We start from the raw sequence: 16,771 nt of genomic DNA on the forward strand, positions 1-16,771 counted from the left end.
AGAGTAGGACCAGGTGAATCTGATGGAACCAAAGGAATTGAGGTTGGAGAGGAAATTCTGGAGTTCTTCTTCACTGTGAGTCTTCAATAAATCTGCACCAAGCTTTGGGTTGGCAGGCCTGGGTAACCAAGAAGACTTCCTCTAAGCGACCCATGAATAGGTTGGAGTACGAGGGGGCCATCCTGGTACCCATTGCTGTTCCCTTTAATTGTTGGTATGTCTGGCCTTCAAAAGTGAAGAAGTTGTGGGTCAGGATGAAGCTGGCTAAGGTAATGAGGAAAGAGGTTTTAGGTAGGGCGGCAGGTGATCGACGTGAAAGGAAGTGCTCCATCGCAGCGAGGCCCTGGACATTGATGACATTTTCATGATCTGGACTCACAGTGAAGAAGAACTCCAGAATTTCCTCTCCAACCTCAATTCCTTTGGTTCCATCAGATTCACCTGGTCCTACTCTAAATCCTATGCCACTTTCCTTGACGTTGACCTCCACCTGTCCAATGGCCAGCTTCACACGTCCGTCCACATCAAACCCACCAACAAGCAACAGTACCTCCATTATGACAGCTGCCACCCATTCCACATCAAACGGTCCCTTCCCTACAGCCTAGGTCTTCGTGGCAAACGAATCTGCTCCAGTCCGGAATCCTTGAACCATTACACCAACAACCTGAAAACAGCTTTTGCATCCCGTAACTACCCTCCCGACCTGGTACAGAAGCAAATAACCAGAGCCACTTCTTCATCTCCTCAAACCCGGAACCTTCCACAGAAGAACCCCAAAAGTGCTCCACTTGTGACAGGATACTTTCCGGGACTGGATCAGATTCTGAATGTGGCTCTCCAGCAGGGATACGACTTCCTCAAATCCTGCCCTGAAATGAGATCCATCCTTCATTAAATCCTCCCCACTCCACTAAGAGTGTCTTTCCGCCGTCCACCTAACCTTCGTAACCTCTTAGCTCATCCCTATGAAATCCCCAAACCACCTTCCCTAACCTCTGGCTCCTACCCCTGTAACCGCCCCCGGTGTAAAACCTGTCCCATGCACCCTCCCACCACCACCACCACCACCACCACCACCACCTATTCCAGTCCTGTAACCCGGAAGGTGTACACGATCAAAGGCAGAGCCACGTGTGAAAGCACCCACGTGATTTACCAACTGACCTGCCTACACTGTGAAGCGTTCTATGTGGGAATGACCAGCAACAAACTGTCCATTCGCATGAATGGACACAGGCAGACAGTGTTTGTTGGTAATGAGGATCACCCTGTGGCTAAACATGCCTTGGTGCATGGCCAGCACATCTTGACACAGTGTTACACCGTCCGGGTTATCTGGATACTTCCCACTAACACCAACCTGTCAGAACTCCGGAGATGGGAACTTGCCCTTCAGCATATCCTCTCTTCTCGCTATCCGCCAGGCCTCAATCTCCGCTAATTTCTAATTTCAATTTGCCACCGCTCATACCTCACCTGTCTTTCAACATCATCTTTGCCTCTGTACTTCCGCCCCGACTGACATCTGCCCAAACTCTTTGCCTTTACAAATATCTGCTTGTGTCTGTGTATATGCGGATGGATATGTGTGTGTGTGTGTGTGTGTGTGTGTGTGTGTGTGTGTGTGTGTGTGTGTGTGTGTGTATACCTGTCCTTTTTTCCCCATAAGGTAAGTCTTTCCACTCCCGGGATTGGAACGACTCCTTACCCTCTCCCTTAAAACCCAAATCCTTTTGTCTTTTCCTCTCCTTCCCTCTTTCCTGATGAGGCAACCGTTGGTTGCGAAAGCTAGAATTTTGTGTGTATGTTTGTGTTTGTTTGTGTGTCTATCGACCTGCCAGCGCTTTTGTTTGGTAAGTCTCTTCATCTTTCTTTTTAGATGTATTTTTCCCACGTGGAATGTTTCCCTCTATTATATTATTATCTAGTTATTTTGAGACCCTGTAATCACTGACACGGTATATCTAATTTCATGATGAACCAGTTGCCAGTCATTTTCATATCATGGAGGGCATTATCTTTCTTTTAGTTGGCTGTCATTACTTGACAAGTCACGAAAATCATACAGTCAACCATTTAAAAATGATCAATATGCACAACAACTCAGAAAAACAAAAATCCAGTCCAAATTAATAAGGCACTGTATACAAATGTGTTAATTGTCTGCACATTCTGTGAAATTTACTTAACAGTAAGCAATGCAGGTCTGTAAAACACACACACACACACACACACACACACACACACACAGAGAGAGAGAGAGAGAGAGAGAGAGAGAGAGAGAGAGAGAGAGATTTTTAGAATATTCTTGAGCAGCTGATACATTTGTATACATATGCAGATGTAAATGAGCTTTACATGCATTTTGCAAGTTATCTGTACACAATGATTACTTGAAAATCGCACAGGGGCTAAATGTGTTAGACATGACTTTTTATTTAACAATTGGAGCCTGGCAAAGGGAAAAAAATTGACATCACTTAATTTTACACCTCAGATCAAAGAAGCTAATAAATTTTTTAAAAACAAGTCGCTGTTATGATAGGGTCAAAAAATGGTTGACCCCTCAACCTAGTCCACAAACAAATCTTTCAACCCACTTCATGATCCATTACCACACTAAAGTGAGAGATTTTCTTCACTGAGAGTTCCACTACCTCCCAATGTACCCTGAAATGAGAGAATATCATTTTTAAAATGTTAATTGCTGTAAGTTGTGCTCAAGGCTTCCCAGTTCTGCTCCCTTCATCTCATCTACACCAAATGATTTTCCTGTTTTGTGTGTTCACATACAGTCTACACTGAAGCTTCCTCAACAGATTAAAAGTTGATGTTGGACTGGGGCTCTAAGCCTGAATGCTGCTGTGGTGTCATTACAATTGCAGAATGCTGTTACCAGCTGAGCTACACAGGAACAACACATGAGCTACCCTCACAGAAAAAATCTGCCTAGTACCTCATTCTTTCTTTCCAAACATCATGGAAGCTCTCTTGCAGACTATGCTGGACTGAAGGATATTGCAGGGAAATGGCTTAGCCACAGCCAAGGGATTAGTTCCAGAAAAAAAATCTACAGTAGGGTGTAGCTATGCCATTTCCCCACAATATCCTTTCTTGACTGGAATATACTTTTCAAGCTCTGACGTATCAGGGATAAAATATAGGGGCTGAAAGATTATTTACAACTTTAACAGAAATCACAGTGCAGTTGGGGGCATGGAAAGTTGAGAAGGGAGTGAGAGTTGTTATTCAATTTGTACATTTTGAGCCAGCAGTAAAGAAAACCAAAGAAACATTTGGAGAAGGAACTGAAATTCAGGGAGGAGAAATAACAAACTTTGAGGTCTGCTGATGACCTGGTAACTCTGACAGAGACAGCAAAGTTCTTGAAAGAGCAGATGAATGGAGTGGGCAGAATATTGAAAGGAGGATATGAGATAAACATTAAAACAGCAAAATGAAGGTAATGAAATGTAGCCAGTCAAACGAAATCATGCAATGCTGAGGGAATTAGATTAAAAAATACGAGACACAAAGTAGTAGACAAGTTTTGCTGTTTTGACAGTAAAATAACTGATGACGGCCAAGGCAGAGACGACAAAAAATATAGACTGGCAATGGCAAGAAAAGTGTTTCTTAAGAAGAGACATCAAACATAGGTTTAAGTGTTAGGAAGTCTTTCCTGGAGGCATCGTGTGGAAGTGAAATGTGGATGATTTGTAGCCCAGACAGCAAGAGAATGGAAGATTTTGAAATAAGAAGCTACATCAAAATGCTTAAGGCTGGATTTGTAGATCAAATAAACAGTGAGGTGGTGCTGAATGAAACTGTAAAAAAAAAAAATTACATTTATAGCACATCTTGACTAAAAGGCGGTTGATAGGACACATCCAGATGTATCAAGGGATTATCAATTTGGTGTGTGGGGGGAGGGCGGAAAAACTGAAGAGGGAGACCGAGACCCGAATACAGTAAGTTCAAATGAGTGTAGTAGGTTGCAGAAGTTATTCAGATGGCGAGGGTTGCGCCGGATACAGCAGCATGGTGAGCTGCATCAAACCACATCTCACATGGAAGAACATAACAACAACAACATCCTTTCTTCCTAAAACACCACCTGAGTGGGGCAAACTTCCATGTAGTTTGGAAAGTAGGAGGGAAGTGCTGACAGAATACAGGCTGTGAGGACCAGAGATCATGCTCAGGTAGCTCAATCACCCAGAGCATTCCTCATGAAGGACAAGTGTCCCAGTCTGGCACAAAGTTTTAATCAGTCATGAAGTTTTGAAACAGTATGTATTTCACTGCAGAGTGAAAGATTATCTCTGGGAATGTTTTACATTGTTCCCCATATGAAGTTGTTGTGCCAAACTTTCTTGGTAATGTTATGATCACACTGCTGCGCTGCTTTTTGTTTCTAAGCAATCCCCCTCGCAAGGGGCTGTTGAGTGATTAGTAGGGATATAAACAAGATATTTACCACTTTTAAGTCTGCTTTGGAACTACTTCAGAATGCAAACCTAGGAGTCTAAGTGTGTGTTTAATCATGAGATTACTTCTATCATCTACTACATCCCTTCTTCCTTTGCTAGTGTTTTATCGTTCCTTAAGCATCTTTTCCACATCGATATCCACCTATGGTCCCATCCCCCTCCCTTGCCCCTCTTAAAAATTCTTTGTTAACACTTTCGCTGCAGCTGACGCTTATAAGCGTCCGCGCTCACTATCGGATTACTCAGTCTAGTTGCAGTGTCTAAGCTAGCATCATAGCATGTAAACTTTGGTTTTGTGTGGTCAGTTATCGAATGTATATTGTTCGTAATGGCGGCTAATGAACATCTGAATGACGCCTGTGTGACCCCTATAGGTGTCAGACAGCAAACAGATTTCAAAACATGACCACAATACAGTCGAAGCTTATTTGAAGTAATGCATCTAAGGTGTCATCATTAAGTCGGTATAGAACATGATCCTACAGATCTTACAAGGTCTTGACGTCATCCTGTAGCTCAGGTGTGCTTAGGAGCGTCGGTTACGAGCGGTACCTGCCGTTTCGGAGCGTTACCGGCCCGCACTGGAGAGGTGCGCGCCTACACCGATGCCGCAGTGAAAGTGTTAAGCTATGTACTGATCATTACCTTAAGTGAAGGTCATTTTGATACAATATTATTGACTCAAGTTTCATGATTTCAATATTTACTTACAATCTTGCTGGTATTAGCCGATACAATTAAAAATAACCAAACAGCATAAAATATACTTCAGATACAATGCTCTATCACATTCCAGTGAAAACATATTAGCAGTGTGCTCTGTCACAAAAAAGGACATGGTTGATCCAGAAAACTCATAACCTGAAAGAAATATTGAAAATGTTAACAAGCACAAAGTACAAGTGATGTGATGAGACAAATATGGGGCACGTCGGTGTTAAACTAGTGTTGCTGTTATTCGAAGACTGCTCGTATGCTGTAATCCATACATAATATAAAAGAGACTGAGTGTGTGTGTGTGTGTGTGTGTGTGTGTGTGTGAGTGAGTGAGTGAGTGAGTGAGTGAGAGAGAGAGAGAGGAGAGAGAGATTCCCTCCTAAACCACTGAACCGATATCAACCAAACTTTGTATTTGTATCAATCACTGGCGGACGACGACCACTGCATTACTAAGAACCACCTATCTATCACAGTTCACGAGATATGATGTCATAAACATCGAAATGTGTGAAAAACATCTTGCATCAAGCATGAAGTTTTAATACATTTATTCTTTACTACTACAACAGTCAAGTCAACTGAAGGAAATCCCCAACACGTTGCAGCTCTTTCGATAGCTCCCAACTGCCAAGCGCAAACTGCTGCAGGTGAAAACAACAGCCATCAATAGAGCTGTGAAGTTACGTTGCCAGGGTGATATTTACAAAGTGGCACTGTAGACAAACAAAGAAACAGCGCCCAGCATACAGAAACTGTCTGGGATCAGCTCACACCCAGTTTACTGCAGGAGTACATGTAAGATTTCATTTCTAATAGAAAATTTGTAAAATGAATATGCACGCAATACTGAGTTTGTCAGCTAGTTGTCAATGCAAATCATGTCAAATGAGAGATCTCCACACAGGGAACAGCTCATTGTAATTAGGGTCACCAACAAACCAACCACACAAGCTGACAATTCACAGTGCACACAGATGGCTATTGTGGGCAGACATAAGCAAACATCATGTAACATAACATTTGGAAAGGCTCTAACAACAACTACTGCACCTTAAACCAGAACTTTACAGACATATAAACAGGGTGATTTTGCTAAATGGGGACAAACTGCACGAAGCTATCCCTCCAGCAGAAAAGATCGTACGGACACACGGCCAGAAATGTGTTTTGAGGGGCTTGCACCCACTTGAGATCTTTTCACAGTGTAGGTTTCAGTGTTTGAAAGCCCACATGAAAACACACCAAGGAGAACACACTAGCCAAGTGGGAATGTTCTGTCTGTGCTAGCATTTTAGGTCCACACTCAGGAGGGTGTAATGTTGTCCACGACACTGACATGCTCACACTTCGGTACTAGGGGGCATCCGCTTCACTGCTGTTGGGAACTCATTCTGGTGTGGATGTGTGTCGTATTGTGCAGAGCTGAGACACAATCTTCTGGTATACTAACCAGGGACAGACTGACACAGTCTTTACACAAGGATAAGCAAATAGCGATGGGCGAGCAGCAGCATGACTGTACTGGAAAAGTCTCACAATGTGATTGTGTCATTCAGGTGAAACAGTTACACAGAGGTTGTCATACCAATGAGCATTTGTGTTGTTCACCATTTGCCTTTCTTGTATGAAGCAGTGTGTGCCGTTTGGCATCAAGCTGTGTAACTACTTACAGCTAAGTTGTGTGGTTTGAGAATGAGCAATAAATTGCACATTCACGCAACTGAGACAGACTAAATACAAAATTATCAATTTTTCCTCAGCTAACATAACTGCACATAGGTCCGAGGACTTCTGAACATGTCATTGTTACCCTGTCCACCCTATGACTCTGTACCTAACTACCTCGGACTTCCACTTGTTCAGTCCACTGAAGGGCAGCTTTTGTGGAAGGTATTTTGAGGATGATGAGGATACGCACAGTGAAAAAATTACCAGAACAAGGACTGGTGCCGATAGGGCACGTAGATCCTTGTTTCTAACTGGAAGGAGGCCACAGTACTGATTACAAGGAAAATTAGGGTGTGTAGATAATATCGTTCTTTCAAGTCTGTAAGCTTCGCACTGCACAATGAATAAATGTTGAAGGGACAAAAAGTAAGGCATTATTTTCTGGGCGACTGTCATATATCCCCTCTATTTCATCCATCAGCAGTTACTTCACTGACCAAACAAGAAAACACTTACTAGCTTCAGTGCCTCACTTTCTAATATAGCTCCCTCAGAATTTCTTGATTTACATTGGATAAATTCGATTAGCATTGTTTAACTTTTGTTAATGTTCACCTCATAACGTCTTTTCAAGGCGCTATCCATTCTGCTCAATACCTCTCCTAAATCCTTTACTGTCTCTGATGCAATTATGATGCCACTGGAAAACTTTAAAAGTTTTTATTTCTTCTTCCTGGACTTTAATCCTCTCTCCAACTGAAATTTAACTCCGATGTGCACTTTTTTTTGTGAAACTGGTATGTTATTTCATTATTAGCAGCAATGAAAAAGACACTCGCTACAGCGAGAGCAGAAAATGAGAACAAGAAAACGTGTTAAAATTACCTGATGTCAGCGTCCTGCTAGGCCTTCTTAATGCACGAGTCACAAACGCGGACAGGCGTGTCCCAGCCTCGGATGGGCACAGGCCGTCGGCTCTGCGAGCAGTCCCGGCAGACAGCACGACCGCAATCGCGGCAGTGGTGCAGCGACAGGCGTGGACCGAACGCGGCACCGCAGCAGTTGCAACCCGTCGCCTCTCCATCCGGCTGCCAGTAGCTCGGCCGGGCACTCTCTTTTATCAGGTCTGCCAAAACAAGTCATCGTAGTCATCGACCCAATAGCTGTCTTAGATGACATGTATGGCAGTATATCTAACACTGCTCACAGAGCAGCTTTAATGAGGTGATGCCAATTCAGCCTGTCTCCTATATCCAATAGCTGAATGCTGAGAGAAGTAATTTTGAACAGTCAACCCCTGTGATCCCCAAGTAGTGTCACTACCTCAAACTGGATATAAAGTGGTCCGTGTTTCACTTAACACTTTTGTGTCTGATGGAACATATACTACAGTAATACATAGTTTTGAACTTTGAGATGTAGCATGTCCCAAATCATCTAATACCGCACTCTAGTAAAAAAAACTATAAAAACTCAGTGAAAAATACTACGGATATATACAAAGCTGTGAGAAAGCAAGTGGGGTGGGTACGTAGGTGGCACTGTACACCAAATTAAATCATCACCTTCGCCATTCCAAGAATGTCCAAAATGAGTAATCATGTTTCCTTAGAGATTATAGACCGTATTCAATTGGATAGATAAAAAAAAAAAAAAAATCTCCTCACCAAGCAGCAGCAGAACACACACATAAAAGACTTTTGTGACTGGCAAGCTATCTGAGCCAGCAGCTCCTCCTTGAGGCAGAAGGGTTGAAGGGGAAAGAAGAAGGGTGAAGGAAAAGGTCTGGAGAGGTCTAGGGAAAGGAGTACATTTTGGGAAAGTCACCCAGAACCGCAGGTCAGGGAGGACTTACCTTACGGCATGAGAAGGAAAGGTCCATTTCCTTCACCCTTCTTCCTTCCCCTTTAACCCTTCTGCCTGAAGAAGGAGCTGCTGGCTCCAAAAGCTTGTAGAGCACAACAGTCTTATGTGTGTGTTCTGCTGCTGCTTGGTGAGTAGATTTTTTTAGTATGGGATTTTCCATGGTTTTCTTTGTCATGAGAATAAATATGTTTAATACTGATTCGTTATTTTGTTTGTGTATTTAGCATTCTGATAAAGTGCTTTATTTTTGGGGTCATAAGTCTCCTGAATGGTTTATTGTGGCCCACCACAAATTCCTCTTCTGTAACAACCCTTCCCTCCCAGAGTAGCACACATGCACCCTATGTTCTCAGTTATGTGCTGGATGTATTCCAGTCTCTGTCTTCCCACATATTTTTTACCCTCTACAGCTCCCTCTAATACCATGAAGGTTATTCCTTGACGCTTTAACATATGTCCCATCATCCTGTCCCCCCTGTCAGTATTTTCCATATGTTCCTCTTATCGATTCAGTGAAGATCATCATCATGTTTTATCAATCCATCCAATTTTCAACATCCTGGTATAGCATCACATCTCAAACCCTTCGATTCTCTTCTCTACGAACAAAAATTTTACTTTGCTTTGTAGAACACATTTGTCCCACCAGGTTGATTTTCATAAATGGTCAAATTCAATTTCTTTTTTTTTTTGGTATGTGCAGTCACTGTTTCTGTATCTTGATTGATGCAAGAACAAATACAACCTCTGGGAGGTGCAATAACATGCAGTTAAGCTCCTATGGGCTCAACACCAATTTTAACGGTTGCTTGCTTTCATGCACTTGCCAGCGCTTGTGTCATAAATATGCTATCTACAGATGTGGTCGGTCGTGAACTCCCACTCAGAGAAAGACAAGAAGAGTACTAAATTTTACAGTCGTGTGTTGGAAGAATGTTGAACAGTAATTCACACATAGGGAATGTTGTCCAAGATTGAAAAAAAATTGAAAGTTGAAGCTCTATTCAAATCTCATGGCACGATTTAATTACATGATTCAGTAATACCTTTTGACAGATGACTGAATAAACAAATAGTGGCATGTCCATACATCGTGCTTAATGAACATCGTCCAGCCAATCATTAAACAACAATTGTGATTAAACAATCCATATGCGATAAGGGGAAGGGTACTGAATGACAATCTGTGAACTATAAACTGTGAGCAGGTATAACTTATAGAAATAACAGGTCGAGTGATATCATTAACAATGAATGCTAACAGTGAAGATAATATCATGAGTGTAAGAGATATCAGTATGCAAGACAATTCAGCTGTAAATGTTGACTCTGAAAACAGTTCAGGAATTCTGTTAAATAACAGTAACTTAAATTGTGGTAGTAACAAACTTGGGAAAACCAGTAACAAACTCAACAATGAAAACAACCATATCTACAGGCAGAAATAGGCAACTATTGATCTTAAGTCAGTTGTTTGAGTATATGAAGCAAATAAACAATAATATGAACCAAAATCTGGGAATAAACTATTCAACAAAGAACCACTGGCCGGCCGGGGTGGCTGAGCGGTTCTAGGTGCTACAGTCTGGAACCGCGTGATCGCTACGGTCGCAGGTTCGAATCCTGCCTCGGGCATGGATGTGTGTGATATCCTTAGGTTAGTTAGGTTTAAGTACTTTTAAGTTCTAGGGGACTGATGACCTCAGAAGTTAAGTCTCACAGTGCTCAGAGCCATCTGAACCAAAGAACCACTTAATTACCTCACAACCTGAAATGAGAATGAAATAAAAATAATCAAAGGCTTGAAAGGTTAGAAAATCAACTCAAGAAGAGTGCACTTAAATTTCAGAAGCAGTTTAGGGATACACTGACATAATTTACACAAACATTCAGATTTACATATCAAAGTTCTTGCTTAATAGAAAGAAATTAAATCCAGCCTTGCTTAAATTACAAATGAGCAACGGAAAGATTGAAAGAATTCATAGTGTTCACTAAATTAAGTAGTAATAAAAATAAGCTCAAAGCGAGGAGATTGTGTACATGAAAGATAAGTGGTCAAGAAATCAGCAGGTGCTTGTGAAGCTCGTACCTGATGTACACGAATAATGCACAGACTTGCAAACAGAGACTGACAAAGTACAACAGGCCGTTACTGCTAGGAATGTCTTCAATCATACAAATGTCTGCTGTAACATCGTTCAAAGGAAGTATCGTGATTGTGCTGTCAGGCTCCAGCCACTTTGCTTTAGATTGTTAATAACCACCCTCCTACTTGCCGATGATAGGCTGTTTCATCACTAGTATTATTTTATGATTGACTTAGTATTAAGAAAACAGTTTTAATCACATTTTTTATTTATTTAGTGCCAACTGGTTTCAGCCCATCGCAGGGGCCATCTTCAGGGCGAACATACGGTCTACTGCTGGTGGCGTCACTTCTACTAAGGTGTGGCAGGAGACCTCGGTAGATGTTGCGCCACCAGCAATCGACCATATGTTCGCCCTGAAGTGGCCCCTGCGATGGGCTGAAACCAGTCGGCACTAAAGAAATAAAAAATGCGATTAAGACTGTTTTCTTAATACTAAGTTAATTTATACTAATTGCTGTTACTCCATAACCGTGTTGTCCAAACATTTTATGATTGGATGCGTGAAGTTCATCACAATGGTTTGCGAGTCCGCCATTCTTTTATTCTATCCATTTTCAAAAAGGTATTATTGCATCATAATACCACAAGATTCAAATAAAACTTCAACTTTCACGAATACTTCAATGTTGGATGTCATTTCCACCTTGCAAATCACTGTTCAATATTCTTCCAACACGTGACTGTAAAATTCAGTACGCTACATGGTTCCTCTGGCTGGGGGTTTGTGACTGACCACATTTGAAGACTCCACATTAATGACTGCTTCAGTGACACAAATTTGAAAACAAACCACCATAAAACTCATTGTTGTGCTCAGAAATGCTTAATTGTGTTTTGTTGCATCTCCCGTATAATGTATTTGTCATTTTACTGACTGAGATGCAGCAATGATGACATCACAATGAAAGTGTAGTTTTTTGAAATGATATATAAAGGGGTTTTGATACCTGGAGAAATATCAGTTTCAGTTCTGCAGAAATGTATTAATATGTGAGGCAACATTGTCCCAACAAGTTATCACCAACTCTTATTTCATACGAAACTGAAGACGGCTATTCACATCTGAAAGCTCAACAATGCTCGAATAATAAAAAACCAATGGGATTGTGACTGATTGCTGAATTCCTATCCTTCCAGCAAGTTATGTTAGAACCCTTATTTATCCTATTTGTAGATTTGGGAAAAGTTTTTGACAAAGTTGACTGGCATGCACTATTTGAAATTCTGAAGTTATCAGGGTAAAATATTAGGAGCAAAAGGCTATATGCAATTGTACAGAAACCAAACTGCAGTTACAAGAACTGGATACAGAAGTGATGCAGAAACTAAGAAGGGAATGAGACATGTTGTCCAATCTGTACGTAGAAAAAGCAGCAAAGGATTAGTGTCTTACAAAGAGATTATAAGACAAATATTGATAAAAGTATGACATGTAATTGAGTATAGTAGAATTGAGTTATGTGATACTATGGTAATATGACCAGGAAATGATACAGTAAAAGTAGTAGAAGAGCTGTGATATTTCGGCAGCAAAAACACTGATGACGGCCAATGTAGACAGGATATAAGATGCAGACCAGCAACAACCAGAAAGCTTTCCTGTAAGAATTAGTTTGGAGTGTCACCTAATACAGTAGTGAAATGTGGACGACAACAGTAGAGATGTGAAGACAACAGAAGTTCTCAAAATATGGTGCTACACAAGAATGTTCGAGATTAGAATGTTAGGCTGGGTAATCAATGAAGACCCACAGAACAAACAGAGAAGAAAATATCATTTTGGCAGAACATGACCAATAAAAGGGTTAAGTTTGATAGGACACATTCTTAAGCATTAATCAACAGTTAATTTGGTTATGCAAGGAAATGAAGGATGGAAAAGTTGTAGAGTGTGTCCAAGGCTCAAAAATATCAAGAATGTCCAGGGGATGCAGGCTGCACTATTATACAGAGATAAAGACAATTGTGCAGGATGGAATAGCACAGTGAACTGCATCAAACCAGTCTCTGGACTACAGATACAAAAATATGCAAACTGTAAAACTAATGCCATTTTAAATACTGAAAGCCTCACCCCACACGATGAAGCCTTTTTTTATATTCTTAGTTTTTTTTTGTGGTTCACATGCGTGCCAACTCTAAAAAGCTTTCTACTAACTGTACAAGCTTTGACTCGAGACACTGACCTCTCGGGTACTCCAGCACTGCCGCGACACTGCTCAGGGTGCTGATGACCGCCTCTCCCACCTTGCGGGCACGCACCTCAGCCTCCTCCTCGGCCGACTGGCTGACAGCCTGCTGCTGTGGAGCTCGCTGCTGCTGTTGTGGCTGCTGCTGTTTCTCACTCTGAGCTGCAACGACAGTAGCACAGTGCAGCCCACTGTCTTCATTCTATACTGTACATGTCAAAGAAAACTATGAGGGTAATCCCAAAAGTAAAAACTCCTATCTTTTTTATAAGTAAATATACCTGTTTATTTATACAATGGTTTACATCAGTTTACAGCTTGACATTTAGCTATTTTTCGACATAATAACCATTTCTGTCAATGCATTTTTGTAGACGCTGTTGCAGTTTTTGTATGCCCATGTCATACCAGCTCGCCGCCGTGCTGTTCGGAAAGTTATGAACCTCTTCTTTCGCCTCGTCGTCGGAGCTGAATCGCTTTCTGACCAAATGTTCTTTTAACCTAGGGAACAGGCGATAGTCACTGGATGCCAAGTCAGGACTATAAGGTGGATGGGTGATTATGTTCCACTGAAACTGTTGCAGACACTCAGAGCAACGGTTTGCCGAGCGATGAGTGAGCGAGCGTTGTAACGGAGAATGTGTGCACCCTTGCTCAACATTCCTCTTCACCGGTTCTGAATAACCCATTTGAGTTTTTTCAGAGTCTCACAGTACCTGTCAACATTAATTGTGGTCCCAGCTATTCAGCTCCGACGGCGAGGTGAAAGAAGAGGTTCATAACTTTTTAAACAGCTTGGCGGAGAGCTGGTAGGACATGGGCATACAAAAACTGCCACAGTGTCTACAAAAATGCGTCAATAGAAATGGTGATTATGTCGAAAAATAGCTAAATGTTCAAGCTGTAAACTGATCTAAACCACTGCAGAAATAAACAGGCCTATGTACTTATAAAAAAATAGTAGACCTTACTTTTGGGATTACCCTCATATAATTCATTCATTGTGTTCTGCAGATTACAACAAGAAGGCTGTGGAATGAATCGAGGTATACCATACTTACCTGAATATAAGCACCCCCCCCCCTTTTCTTCAAAAGGCTCGTCACAAAATTGTTTATTTTTAACTTATTCTAATGAAAATTACAAACTCTTTTATTGATATAAAGTGACTGCCTAAAAAGTGAACATTATAGCTATTGTACACTTGTGTCATTTATTGGTGTGTACATTTTAATAATACAAGGAGAAATAAAATAAACAAAAAGAAAAATTGTTTACATTAATTTTTATCTTCATTTCTTTTTTTGTTTACTAACTAAGCCAATCATCTCTGAGATCACCCCCACCATCACTGTTATCATTATCTGGATGACAAGTCTCGTCTAACCAATGAGAGGCAAGAAAAGACTCCATGTATTTCTATATACGAGCAGCAGTGAAATTCATGATCTTGGTTGTCACAACTATAATTTCCATGTATGGAATTGGCACCAAGGGGCAGGAAAGACCACCAGGTGCACTCAGCATGTATGCCTGGGGGCATCATTCAACATGTTGAACAGACTAACTGGCAGCCACTGAGAGAACAGGTTGCACCCAACTGCAGACTGTGTCACACGTTAGAACAAACCCTGCCTGTCGTCTAGGCTCCCAGGTCATACTCTGATCATTCCATCAACTGGCAGAGAAGGTTGAGAGGACCGGTCTTGCACATAGAGTCTTAATGATGTTCACAATTTGCAGCACTGTCCCCAGAACTGATTGTGGGCCCCTGTTTCGGAGTAGAGTGAAAGGATTGAACCATATACTTCAAAGATTCTGTGACAAGCAGGGCTGTCACTTCCTGGACTTGCACCACAGGGTAGAGAACTGTAGGGCCCCCTTACACGGGTCAGGTGTGCAATACACATCAGAGGCTGTTACCCAGGTAGCTGACTGTGCGTGAGGTGGATGCAAGGGATTTTTACATTAGGCGACTCTCCATCCAGCCCAGATAATGACAGCTGTAGGACACTCAGAAATATTAGTGTAAGATACAAAGGATTGTCCACCACAGGTGAGAGTAGTAAAATCCTAGTAGTTAACAGCTGAACCATTCACAACAAATTGCCAGAGTTTGAAGCATTCCTGCAAAGCAATGAAGCTCACACACTACTAGATTCAGAAAGCTAGCTGAAACCTGAAATTGACAGCAACGAGATTTTTAGGGAAAATGTAAGTGTATATCGAAGGGAAAGGCTAACCGCAAAGGAAGGGAAGCATTTATTGCAGTAGACAGGAAACTTCAATCCACTAAGATAGAAACTGAAGCTGCATGTAAGATTCTTTGGGCAAGTCTCAGAATCAAGGGTGGGCATAAAATGGTAATTGGACCATCCTAATACCCCCAGATTCCTCTCCTGATGTAACCAAAAATTTTAGAGAAAATTTCAATTCACTTACAAATAAGCTCCCAAATCATACTGTAATCATCGATGGAGACTTTAATTGTGCAACAATCAATTGGGAAATTACTGAAACATTCTCTGAAAACTACTTAGAACAGATAGTGTGGAACTCTTCACACAATGGAAATAGACTGGACCTCATGACAATAAATAGACCCGACTTCTTCTAGGATGTCTGCATCAAAACTGGTATCAGTGACCACGATGCAGTTGTGGCAACGAAGATTACCAAAGTACATAGGACAACTAAAACATGTATCAGGTATGTATGTCAGGTAAAGTATATAAAAAATCAGTAATATCATATCTATGAGAGAAACCTGAAACTTTCAGCACAGCAGAGGAGCATGTTTAGGAACTATGGATCAAGTTTGAAAGAATAGTTGACCATGCTCTAGATAGATATGTACTCAGGAGAACAGTTCCTGTTTGGGGAGGGAAGGGGGGGGGGGGGGGGAGCAACATGCCAAACATATTTGAAGATGGTATCTGTTCTTTTGGACACGTCCGAAAGAACAGATACCATCTTCATATGGTTACGACTAACCGGACATTGACGTCCTTCTTCTGTGTTGATGCACATGTATTGCCCGAACTCTTACAGGACTCGGTAACATTGTCTGCCATGAGTAATGAGTGTAATGGGTAGGAGCACTACGAATGTAGTGTGTGGACATTAAGTTGTGAATGTGGGTCTCACAGGGAGCGTGCAAGGTACAAGTCCCTGCAGTCACACTATCCTCTGTGCCCTCGGTGGCTCAAATGGATAAAGCATCTGCCATGTAAGCAGGAGATTCTGAGTTCGAGTCCCGGTCGGGGCACACATTTTCAACTGTCCTGGTTGATGTATATCAACGCCTGACCACAGTGTAGGGTCTTGATTTAATTATCATTTCAACATGACATACAGTCACTGTAAAGAAACATCTAAGGGGCCAGAGACTGCTGCATAATATTTATAAAACAAAGTGTACTAATATAGTTAGGGTGATGCTGAAACACATTTGGGGCTGTCAAAAGAGCAATGTGTGAAGTCTTCAATGACAACTGTAGCAGAATAATGTCTAGTGAGCTTTCACAACACTCAAAGAAATTCTTATCATGTGTACAAGCTGTTAGTGGAACCGAAGTTATGGCCCAATCACTTGCGAATGAGACATGAACTGAAACTGAGGGTAGCAAACTAAAAGCTGAAATTCTTGTCAAATGTTCTTTAACAAATCAAAACCCAG

The 16,771-nt window shown here is 41.5% G+C and overlaps 1 protein-coding gene across 1 annotated transcript in view; it reads right to left on the reverse strand.

Moving 5' to 3' along the window:
• Positions 1–16,771, reverse strand: part of LOC126106457 (zinc finger FYVE domain-containing protein 1-like) — a 113,793-nt gene that overhangs the window by 13,500 nt on the left and 83,522 nt on the right. The window contains exons 10-11 of the mRNA XM_049912744.1: positions 13,090–13,254; positions 7,770–8,010 (exon numbers count right to left, since the gene is read on the reverse strand). Coding sequence (XP_049768701.1) covers positions 7,787–8,010; positions 13,090–13,254 — 389 coding nt within the window. The 3' untranslated portion in view covers positions 7,770–7,786. The remainder of the gene's footprint in view (positions 1–7,769; positions 8,011–13,089; positions 13,255–16,771) is intronic.

This window comes from Schistocerca cancellata, chromosome 10, assembly GCF_023864275.1.
Source record: "Schistocerca cancellata isolate TAMUIC-IGC-003103 chromosome 10, iqSchCanc2.1, whole genome shotgun sequence".
In the NCBI taxonomy this organism is placed as follows: Eukaryota; Metazoa; Arthropoda; class Insecta; order Orthoptera; family Acrididae; genus Schistocerca; species Schistocerca cancellata.